At 42.2% G+C, this 11982-nt stretch overlaps 1 protein-coding gene across 1 annotated transcript in view; it reads right to left on the minus strand.

Moving 5' to 3' along the window:
• Positions 1–10310, minus strand: part of NUP153 (nucleoporin 153) — a 66582-nt gene extending 56272 nt beyond the window's left edge. Inside the window, 1 exon segment of the mRNA XM_079776425.1 lies at positions 9645–10310. Within this exon segment, the coding sequence (XP_079632551.1) occupies positions 9645–9755 (111 nt within the window). The 5' untranslated portion in view covers positions 9756–10310.
• Between the last annotated feature and the right edge of the window lie 1672 nt (positions 10311–11982).

Below are 11982 nucleotides of genomic sequence, written 5' to 3' on the forward strand. Positions count from 1 at the left end.
GTTTCTTGGTGGATTCCTATGCTACTTGTTAAAATTTTTTTGGTCTAATTAATATGAAAACTAAAAAGTCAGTTCATGTTGTCAGATTCATCTTCTTTATCAGCAATGAAGACATGTGCCACACTTGGAAAAGTACTATTATACCCAAAAGTTACATCCAACTTTTATCTCTGCAAAAAGTACACAAATAGGCCAGAAAAGAGGCTTTATTTTGGTGAATAGTTTAGAATCTTATCTAACTCACAGCCGTAAAGGCAGACACTACTTTTCTTCATTCAATTCATTCAATCAATACTTACTGGTTGCATACTATATCAGCCACAGAACACTGAAGGAACAAATTCCTGCCTTCTGAGAACTTATATCCTAAGTTAGGAAGAAAATGAACAAACTAGTAAATAGATGTAACATAATATGATGATTTGGTGCTATGGACAAAAATAAGGCAGGGAAGCAAAATGGCATAGGTATTTTATTTAAGGAAAGACCGAAAAAAAGTGAGGAATGAGACATGCAAATTTCTAGTGGAGAAGTATTATAAACTGAGGGAACAAAAAGTGCAAAGACTCAAATATAGGAGTGTCCTTGGTACATGCTGACCAAGCTTTCAGTAACCTTTTTAATTAATGCAAAATCTAATGAACTTTAAATAACTATTCTTCAAAATACCCCTTTAATCATGTGTGTGTGTGAGAGAGAATCTATGTGGAACCTTTTGTTCTGTAGCTTATATATTTAATCTAGTCACTATAAAAAGACTAACACAGTGGTCCTCAAATACAAGTCTTCAGACCAGCAGCTTTGGTGTTACCTGAGCATGTTAAAATTTGTTTTCTAAAGCTCCTGAGGTGAATCTTATGCCAATTAAAGTTTGAGAACCACTGTACTAAAATCCTCTAAAAGCTCAATGACCATTATACCAATTAAGGCCATAGTAAACATAACCCTGAGAATAAGATTTATACAACAAAATTTTACATAAAAGACCATCCTATTTCCATGATTATCTCACTATCTATCAAATTACATTACACCAATTTTTATGAATATCTACTCTGAAAATCAAACCAAATGTAGACATAAAGGTCATACCTCTGAAACTATTGTTTTTCAGTGTTAAAGACTTTACAATTACAGTAAATAACCAACTACCAGATATTAGAATTTTAAAGGTGCTAAGAAAAAGAAATCTCCTCACTACACACAGAACTGGGCAGGAGAGTATAAAGAGGTAAGGGACTTTGTCTATGAAGTAAATTTGGAGAACTACTTCCCTGATTGTCAATTTTTTAAAGAGTTTTGAAGTACTGAAGATAGACTTCAGCCATTAATGGAAAACTGAGAAAGAGTGAAGGGAGTTAGAAAAGGGGGGAAAAAATAGTTTTCTTATTGAAGAAAAGGTTCCTTTGACTCTATTACCAAAAAAAGTCTCTCTTTTCAGGAGTTCTTGAGACAAGATGCATCAGGTCTTTAATGGGGTAAATGAGTTTCCTATGAGAACCTGAACAAAAAATGCTTTATAATATATAAAACAAACAAAAACTTGAAGGAAAAATAGAGTAAAAGTCTACTAAGGCCTGCATATTCAATCCTGCTTTACCAGATTAGCTTCCTCCCTACTTTCAGAGGCTTCAGCGATAAACACAAAGTTAGAACTTGATGTACGTTTCCTCCAAGTCTGGGACAGTCACTCCCTTACATGTGCCGACAGTGCCCTGTACACTCTACATGATGGCAATCTGTCAAACAGGATGGCAATTCCAGTCTGTCCATCACCTCCACTAGAGCATCAGTTCTGGGAGGGCAGGCACCAGGTATGTACAAGGCACAGATCAGTTGGTACATGGTTTTAATTTATCTACAACTGCACTACTCAACCACCCTCTTATTCCCACATATGAATATTCCATGACAAGTTTCTAAACAATGCATCTCTATTCTAAAAAGGACATCAGTAATCCTAGAATTTAAAAATAAATAATACATTTGCTTGGTGTAATAGTTTCACCTTAAGCAAATATTATTTTTATTGCTACACTAATAACCCTTCCTCAAAAAAAAAGTGAAGCTATCCAAGAGCACAGGAAAATTGAACCATCCTCTGGAATGACAAATAACACAAAGCCAACTAAATAAAAGAGAAGCAGAAAAGTAACTAAAGCAAAATTAATGAAGGTCTTAGAAAAACCAACAAAATAAATGGTGCATTAAAATCTTAAAAATACTCCTTATAATTCTAAGGCAAAGTCTACACTAGATAATCATAACTAATGAAGTTGAATTCAAGGATAAAGAAGTGAATGTTTAAACTTGGGCTGGTAAACTGATTGGGTGTTTTCTCTCCAAGAACTAAGGGTTCTGCATGTGGCACAACACATTAAAAATGCCACTGAGATTTATAAAAAGCACTCAATTTGGGATCAGAAATAAATTCAATTCAATACTACACACATCTTAATCTTTTGCACTCGGATGTCGAGTGTGACTCAACACGGTTAGCATTAGAATAAAGGAATCGAGAAAAAAGCAAGCGAGTGCAAAGGGTTAAATATACTCAATGTATAAGGACTGTGAATATGTTAGCTTTTCAAATTACATTTAACCTGAGTTCAAGGATTAATGAAAGAAGGGTGAGAAGGGGAAAGGCTCTTCCTCTTCTACAATCCTGACTCAGAACTCATTTGTAATGAAAAAGGTATTTTTTTCAACTCTTTCCTTCACATGATCCTCTATTAAATAGTAGTATCCAGATTATAGAATATCCTTTCTCAAATAACTTCACTGGATCTCTAACTGTAAATATCAAATACAATCCATCTTCAGTTTTCAGGTTCTAGAGCTCCAGTCCACCAGAACACACAGCTGTTCTGATTTCTGTCTGCTCTTTCAGGTACCTTTATTTTGTTGAGGCCTGTAACTGACTTAGTTCTCTTCCAGGTTTCAGTGTACATTCTCCTTACCCACTGAACTCCCATGCCACCAGGCTCTCTTTTCCAAACTTTTTAAAAGTCTTATTTCATACTAGAGGCCCAGTGCACAGATTCGTGCACAGGTGGGGTTCCTCAGCCTGGCCTGCGGGGATCGGGCCGAAACTGGCTCTCCAACATCCCCCAAGGGTCCTGGATTGCCAGAGGGCAGTTCTTGGGTGACACACCCCGGAATTGGGTTCCCTCCTCTCTCTTGTTCCCGGTGCATCACCCGAGAACCACAGCTGCCTAGTCACCTCAGCTCAGCAGCTGCTGTGTTGAGCGTCTGCCCCCTGGTGGTCAGTGTGTGTCACAGCTACCAGTCGGACGGTCGCTTAGGTTTTTATATATATATATATATATATATATACTCGAGGCCTGGTGCGGTCCCTTGGCCTGGCCTGCACCCTCTCACAATCCAGGACCCCTCGGGGGATGTCGGACTGCAGGTTTCGGCCCAATCCCCGCAGGCCAGGCCGAGAGACCCCACCAGTGCACAAATCCATGCACCGGGCCTCTATTATGCATATAAGATCTTTGGTTAATCTCTTCCCACCCTCCCTCCTGAGATTCATTAGTATGTTCCATGTTTCCATGCCTGTGCATTGAGCATCTGCCACCTGGTGGTCATTACGTGGCATAGCTACCGGTAGAACAGTCAGATGGTCGCTTAGGCTTTCATATATATATATATATATATATATATATATATATAGAGAGAGAGAGAGAGAGAGAGAGAGAGAGAGAGAGAGAGAGAGAGAGAAATAATCTGTCCAATCAGTGTTCCTCCTTGCTCTGTCCAAGCCCAAGTGAAGAACAAGAGCTAAGAACCCAAGACTTCACATGACACTAATTATAAAAACACTAAATAACAAAAACATAGGTGCCATTCTAAAGTAATCAAGTATTCAAATTCTAATGCAGTTATAATGATCTGAATTTAACCTACAAATCTAAACCATTAATTGTTGTAAACTAGTCCAAATCATTCTAGCCACTTGAAATCCAAACTTTTCATTTCTCTTCTAAACTTCAAGAGATCAAGTCAAAAAAAACATGAGCATAAAATTATTCTGGCTAAAAAGTTAAAAACTACAATTGGCCACACATTTCCAATTCCTTCAAAACTCTGTCACTACTGCAGTAAGAAGAAACATGACCTGGCTTACTCTTATTTTTAGTTATCCATATTATAGAGATGGTAATGAAAATTAACAGTAATCAAACAACGATAAGAAAAAGTGTCCCTAAAAGGACCTTCAAGCCAGCAATATAGGAGACCCAATAAAAAGCTAATGCAGTTTAGATAATTCACTCACAGTTGCCTATAAGATATTGCCACTTTTCTTACACAATCTATAAGATTTTATTTCTTAAATCACACAATGAAAAAGGTAAGTGAAATCTAACAAACTGATAAACTGAAATATCTATAGACAGAAAAGGCATTGTACTATCCTGTTTCTGACAGTAAACACAGTAAATTGTATCTGGCAGCAAAACTTTACTTGTATATGTGCTTCCCAAAACAGAAGAATCTTTTTAAAATATATTACAGCCATGATCATTACATCTTACCAATATGCTGTATCTAATGAAAATGTTTTAATTAGTGACGCTCTATCCACTGAGCCAAACCAGATCAAAATGTTCATTTTACTTCAAACTAATAGATAACTGCCTCCTCAGGAGACTTTCCAGAAAATGGAGATAACATGTGCGCTTTATGGTCATTTATCTTATTAGAAAAATTAGTAAGTAAACTGATACAATATCACACATAAGAGCCTCTCATCACAACTGCTTGAAACAATTTAATATCTGAATTTATTTTCCTATACACTTAAATGACTGGCATTTCTTTTCTTTTTTTATTAATATATTTTATTGATTTTTTTACAGAGAGGAGGGGAGAGGGATAGAGTTACAAACATCAATGAGAGAGAAACATCGATCAGCTGCCTCCTGCACACACCTTACTGGGGATGTGCCCACAACCAAGGTACATGCCCTTTACCAGAATCGAACCTGGGACCCCTCAGTCCGCAGGCCAATGCTCTATCCACTGAGCCAAACCAGTTAGGGCATGACTGGCATTTCTATAAGGAAAACATTTTAAAAGTACTTAAGAGAGTAGTAATAGTTAGTTCATGGTTTGGCCTCATCACTCAACAAACCAGTCCTAAAATCCAATATGAGCCAATAAAAGATTGAGCTTGAGCACAAAGAAAAAAACATTTACAAATAGGCAGCAAAATTCAGAAACAATTAAAACATTTAAATCAAAAAGTTATGCCCTGGCTCGTGTACTCAGTGGTTAGAGCATCGGCCCTTGCATGGAAAGGTCGAGGATTCCATTCCCAGTTAAGGGCAAGTACCTGGGTTCAATCCAGGCCCCAGTGGTCAGTTGGGGTGAGTTTGGGAGGCAACTGATCCATGTGTCTCTCTCACCTGGATCTTTCTTTCTCTCTCCTCCCTCCCCATTTCCTCCCTTCCACTCTCTCTAAATATCCTTGGGTGAGGATTAACAAAAATAAATCAAATAGCCCTAGCCAGTTTGGCTCAGTGGATAGAGCGTCGGCCTGCAGACCAAATGGTCCCAGGTTCAATTCCGCTCAAGGGCATGTACCGTGGTTGTACGCTCCTCCTCTGCCAGGGCCCTGGTCTGCGTTCATACAGGAGGCTACCAATCTATGCATTTCTCTCACATCATTATTTCTGTCTTCCCTCTCTCTTCCACTCTCTCTAAAAATCAACGGGAAAATATCCTCAGGTGAGGGTTAAAAAAAGTAATAAATAATAAATAAATAAATATCCCTCCTTTTCAAAACTAAGAACATGCTTTAGCCTACAGATACCGAGCAGAACATACTTATTTGGAACAAAGTATCATGTGGAAGGTACCAAAACAAACCAACAAATACATCCTAATATATAAAAAGCCAGGGGGTGCCACGACCAAAACAACCGGACCGACGACCGAACAGCAGGCTGCGTGGGGCAACCAGGCCGGCGGGGGTGAGGGGGGCAGTTAGGGGTGACCAGGCTGGCAGAGGGGGGCAGTTGGGGGCGACCAGGTCAGCAGGGGGGGCAGTAAGGGGCAACCAGGCCGGTGGGGGGGGGGGGCAGTTAGGGGCGACCAGGACAACAGAGGGGGGCAGTTGGGAGCGACCAGGCCAGCAGGGGGGAGCAGTTGGGGGTGATCAAGCCGGCAGGGGGGGGCAGTTAGGGGCAATCAGGCAGGCAGGTAGGTGAACAGTTAGAAGCCAGTGGTCCCAGATTGGAGAGGGTGCAGGCTGGGCTGAGTGGACGCCCCCCGCCCCATGCACAAATTTTGTGCACCAGGCCCCCAGTTATCATATAAAGCCAGGGTAGGCAAACTATGGTCTGTAGGCCAAATTCAGCTCTTGGTCTGTTTTTATACAGTCCCCAGGCTAAGAATGATATTTACATTTTTAAAGGGTTATAAAAAAACAAAACAAAGAACTTGCAGCAACAAACCTAAAATACTATCTAGTTCTTTACAGAAAGTTTGCCCAGACTCCTGATCAAAGCTACTTAAAGGGGTTTCCTCCTCCTCTTTCTGAAATAGCTAAATGCACGAAGTGACTTGTTAGACAAACACCACATATCCTCCTATATAATAAAAGCATAGTACGCAAAATTGGAGTTCGTCAGGGAGTTCGACCAGGGGGCGGGGCCAGCCGGGGGAAGGGAGGGAGTACCTGGCTGGCCAGCAGCCATTAAGATCCTACCAGTGCACAAATTTCGTGCTCTGGGCCTCTAGTAGGAAGATACAATAAGTGGATTGATTCCCTTAGCTACAAACCAGAAGACAAAACCTCTGAAGCACACCCCCCAAAAGGGCAAAAATAAGTAGTTCCCTCTCACCAGGAGGTGGCAGTAGATTCTTCCAGAGGCAAGGTTCTGGTTTGCCAATGGGCTCAAGAGTTTTGTGGTGGTTATTAAGAAAAGCAGCTTGACCTTCCAGAGCTCACTTTCTGGACCTGACAATCTGCATAAAAAGGAAATTGGAAAGGAGACTGAACAGGTGACAAGAACTAACCATATCCTCTTTAGTGACCTGTTCACTCCCAACTAGAAAAATGACACCATTTCCTAAATGCATATGGGCTAAAAATTAGGGAGTAGGCAGAGAAGGCGAGTGAAAATGATCAACTTACATTATTCGAGGAATGTTCTTCATTTATGATTCTACAATTCTTACTACACTTCAGTTAGTTAAGTAAGACAATGGATTTCTGTCTCCACAACTTCAAGCAAGATGGCATTTTAAAGAGAAGTTAAAAGTAAAAATGCAAACTTTAGATATATTTCAGCAGAGTTAACCCAGAAAAGTCAAAACAGGAAATTACAAGTCAGTTGAACACATGCACAAGTCCCAGGTACTGTGTGACTGCACAAGCCAGTTGGCCTGACAGGCAATGGCAAACATCCATTAACTAGCAGTGCCAGAGCTCTCATTCTTATTCCAACCCTCTACTACGTAACCAAAAGTGTCATTTTTGCTCGAAACCCTTGGACACTTAATCAAATAACATTAGTATAAAACATGCCATGTCATGAAGTTGCTTGGTGCTCATGATGACTCAGCAGCTGCTGCAAAACACAGAGGTGACAGCCTAGGATAGTAGACAGCAAGTCCACAAAAGTTCCAGTAAGGAGTAAACAAACATCTTATTTTATTATTTTGGATATTCCTGGAGACTTTTCTTTGGTAGTTTTGGACAATATTAAGTAACACCTACAATGTTGATCAACAAATCCCCAAACATCTTTAATACCAATTCAAAAGCTAAAAATGTATTTTCTTTTTCAATTAAATGGCTGAGGCAAGAAGCTAAAAGTATTTTAGATTGGGAAATGATAAGTAATCAAGCTCTAAAACAAACTACACAACCTAAAATTATATCAGCTCTAAGACAGATTGGATGATAGGTGTTATGCTGTTAAGGCATCATTTATCCAAATTTAGACTTTAATCTATGTACATTTAAAAATAAGCTATGATTATAACTTTTGCCATCTGGAATATATATTAGCTCCTTTTTAAACTCTGTGCAGACAATGATCTGTATTTAAAACATTTCATTTTTTATGTACTAACTTTCTTTTAAGGAGATCTTTTAAGAAAGTACTCAGAGACATTTATTCTTCAGGGGAAACAGAAAGCATGTGTCTAACTTCCATTCTACAAAAGGATTAGGTTAAATGGCCAGGCTTGTGACCTGAATTCTAATCTTAAATCTGCCTGCATGTACCCCTGTTCTCACAAAGAAATCTGAATACCAAGCACTTTCTTTATATATAATCTGGGGAAAAACTGGTGGGAATAATACTAATGCTTAGACTTGTAATCGTTAGTAGAAAACTACCGAATATTATAAACCACAATTTTTGCTATTAAAAATTTCCTTCAAGCCTTTACTTTTAAAAATGTTTTTTAATGATACAATTTAACACCACCAGCAAACATTAAAGTGTTCAATATTCATCATCACCCAGCATAAAGCAATCTAGGAAGTCTACCTTTAAGAGTATGCAACAAGTTATCAGACTCTTCTGATATATTTTCGTTTTTCAACAAGTTTAAAACACACACTTCCCACCTAGGTATCACTGAGTTTTATAAATGATTTTTATTAAAATAAGTTAGCATTTTCCTACTCAATCCCCATAACAAACAAGTAACGTTTAAAAATGAAATTTTCTCAGAATCAAATATCTCATTTACAATTAGGATAAATTCCTTTTCATAATTTCAAACACCCCAGAGCACACAAGGTGGTTAAATAATATAACACCACTAACATTCCTGAATGTCAAAAGTTCTGGAATACACCCTGTAATATTAAAATATTTTGTGCATGAGATCAGAAGTGGCATCCTGGTCAACTACGCATAATGGCCCATTTTAACTCCAAAATAATAGGGGGTGGGGAACAGATGGGGTCGGGGACAGATAGGGGGAGGGAAGAAATCTCACCGCAGATAAAAGACGTTAAGGGTAGAGAGGGACTTTCAAAGTGCCCCAGTGCCAAGGTAACTGTATCCCGGTTAAGGAAAAAAAAAAAAAAATCTACACCAATGCTCTTAGATTGGGGAGGGTACATGCGCAGGGGAGAGAAAGAACTCATTACTAGGTTGAGTCTAGGTTAGCCCACTTTCTGAGTAACGGCGCCCCCGCCAAGTCCCCAGCTCCCCGGAGACAAATGTCCTCGGGGCAGCTCCCTCCCCACAAACACTGAGACGCAGGAGCCTAGAAAACAACTCGCGTAGGGGCCTCCAGCCACATCTTCTTCCTTTCTCCCTCGAGAGGACGTGAGTAATACCCTCCAACTCCCGTCCCCGCCAAAACCGAAAGAAGCGCGCACCGTAGGCCTAGAATTTCTGTTCCCGCCATGCGCCGGCCGGGGAAGCCCCTGCCCCGCAGGGTTGGGAAGAGGCGGCCCTCACCACACGTGTGCGCGGCAAGGTTCGGCCCGTCTCAGCCCACTTCCCGTCGCTGCCCCAGCGGCCTGAGCTGCCGCTGCCTCGCCCGGGCCTTCCTTCGGGCCCTCCGGTCCTCCCCACGTGGGGCGCCGGGGCCCCTCACCGCCTGTTCCCTCCGGCCAAGTTTCCGACCCGCAAAACCACGAGGGAGTCGGAGTCCCGTACCTGGTGCTTCGGTCGCCCCTGCTGGTAAGGCTTAATTGGCCCCTGGTGGCAACGCCGCGTCCGGATCTTGCCGCCACCGCCCCCTCCTATTCCTCCGGCTTCGGAGGCCATGGCGGAGCCTCCGCTGCTTCCCGCTCCGGGGCGGGTAAGGGGGCGGGAGAGGCAGAGGCGGCCGCCTTAGAGCCTCCCCCCGCCCACCCCCAGCCCACAAGTCCGTCCCCGCGGCCCACACTGGAGGGTACAGGCACACCAGGAAACGCGAGGCGGCGCGCAGAGTGGAGAGAAAATGAGCGCGGGCAGCAGGGAAGGCGGCGGCGGCGACAGAGGCCGAGTAGCTGGCTCCGGTCCGGCAGGCACTCGCAGGCCCCCTCCTCTGTATGTGTCACGGTCTCTATGGAGATCCCCCGCAGAGGACAGGGCGAGCGGCTCTACGGGCCGCTTAGGCCTAACTCGACCGCCGGCTGATGGGGATCCTTCTTCCGCCGCCCTAGCCGTGGCTGCCGCAGTTGAAGCCTCCGGCGCCGCCCGCCTACCACTCCCCTTTGCGCACAGCGCCCGCCCCGGCGTCGCCGTCCCTGCAGTCGCCGCCGTTGTTGCGCCTATTTAGCTGCTGCTAACCACGCCGCCGCGGTCGCGAGCCAGGACACCGTCACCGTCAGCGCCCGACGCATTTGCATCATCACGCTGCGACTGGATGATTGGCGAGAAAGCAGGAAGGGCTGGTCAAGCCCGCGCTCTCTGGCGCGCGGCACGCTGGGAAACGTAGTTTAGCGGGGAAACCGACCTCTGACGGGGTGGGGGAAGATGCGGAAGGAGACCTGCGGAGCACTGCAGAAGCACAAAGCCAGTAGCTTCGATCCTTTTACTGCTCTTAGCTGTAAACTGGGACTTTGAAGAAGGCATTTCACCTCTTTCCCACTCTACTTCTCCCCATTGGTAAAGCGGGCAGAAAGAAGTGAGCACTTAGTAAAATCAGACAGCAACTAATAAAATCTAATAAAAACTGGTTGAAAAACAATATTCATGATATTTAAGCTTAAACCAGAATTAGGAAATATATACAGTTTCATTAATATTCCACTAAACATACAAGGGGGCCTGGACGGTGGTGCTCAGTAGTTAGAGTGTCGTCCCCCGCACCGAAGGGTAGCGGGTTTGTTTCCTAGTCTGGGGCACGTAACTGGGTTTCAGGTTCTATCCATGCCCGGTGGGGGTGTGGGGGAGGCAACCAATCTATGTTAATGCGCTCGCTCTCTCTCTCTCTCTCTCTCTCTCTCTCTCTCTCTCTCTCTTTTTCTTCTTCTTCTTCTTCTTCTTCTTCTTCTTCTTCTTCTTCTTCTTCTTCTCCTCCTTCTCCTCCTCCTCCTCCTCCTCCTTCCTCTCTCTCTCCCCTATTCCCTACCTCCCTCCCTCCCTTCCTTCATCCTAGTCTCTAAAAAATCAATGGGAAAAATATCCTTGGGTGAGGATTAAAACAATAATAATAATAATAATGGCTTTGTTGTCTAACATACAAGGGCTGGAATTCTGATTCTGCCACTCTATAGCTTGATCTTGGATAAATCAAAACCTGAGCCTTGGCTTCCTGCTCCATGAAATGGAAACTTTAAAATACACCTTATGGAGCTGTTGTGATCATCTATGCAATGCACTTAGTATATTTCCTGGTATACAAGAAATGCAATAAATGGTTACAATTACTAGCTGCACAGTCAACTCACATTAGAGGTAAGTGGTATATTATCAGTAAAAAAAGTATACATATATTAACAAATACAAGGCATTGTATTTAGGAAAGTGAATAAGTGAGCTAGGCTCAAACAATCTACAAAATATAGGGATTTTAGGAGTTGAGGGTTAGAACGGTCTTGGTGACCCTGTGGCTCAGCCCTCATTCATGGTCAAAACCAGTCTAAAGAATTCAGATAGCCCTACAAGTGTGGCTCAGTGGTCAGAGGTTCAACCAATGAACCAAAAGGCCACCTTTGATGTGCAGGAGGCAGCTAATCAATGCTTCTCTCTCATCATTGATGTTTCTATCTCTCTCTCCCTTCCTCTCTGAAATCAATAAAAATATATATTTTTTTAAAAAAGAACTCAAATGGCATGTTTAATTGAATTCAAATGGCAGTCAAAGCCAGGATATAACCCAACTTTTCTATAAGATTTGAGATCAATAACCAACTAATTAGGGAGAAAAAAAATCTGTGAAAAAACATAGGCTTAATATCCCATTTGAGATAATTAACTTTAAAGCTTATAAATAGACTTAATTTCAAATCTATGTAGCCTTGGGAAAGTTATTGATCCTCTTCCTAAGCTTCAGTTTCTTCATCTG

This window comes from Cnephaeus nilssonii (genome assembly GCF_951640355.1).
Source record: "Cnephaeus nilssonii genome assembly, chromosome: 7".
NCBI lineage: Eukaryota > Metazoa > Chordata > Mammalia > Chiroptera > Vespertilionidae > Cnephaeus > Cnephaeus nilssonii.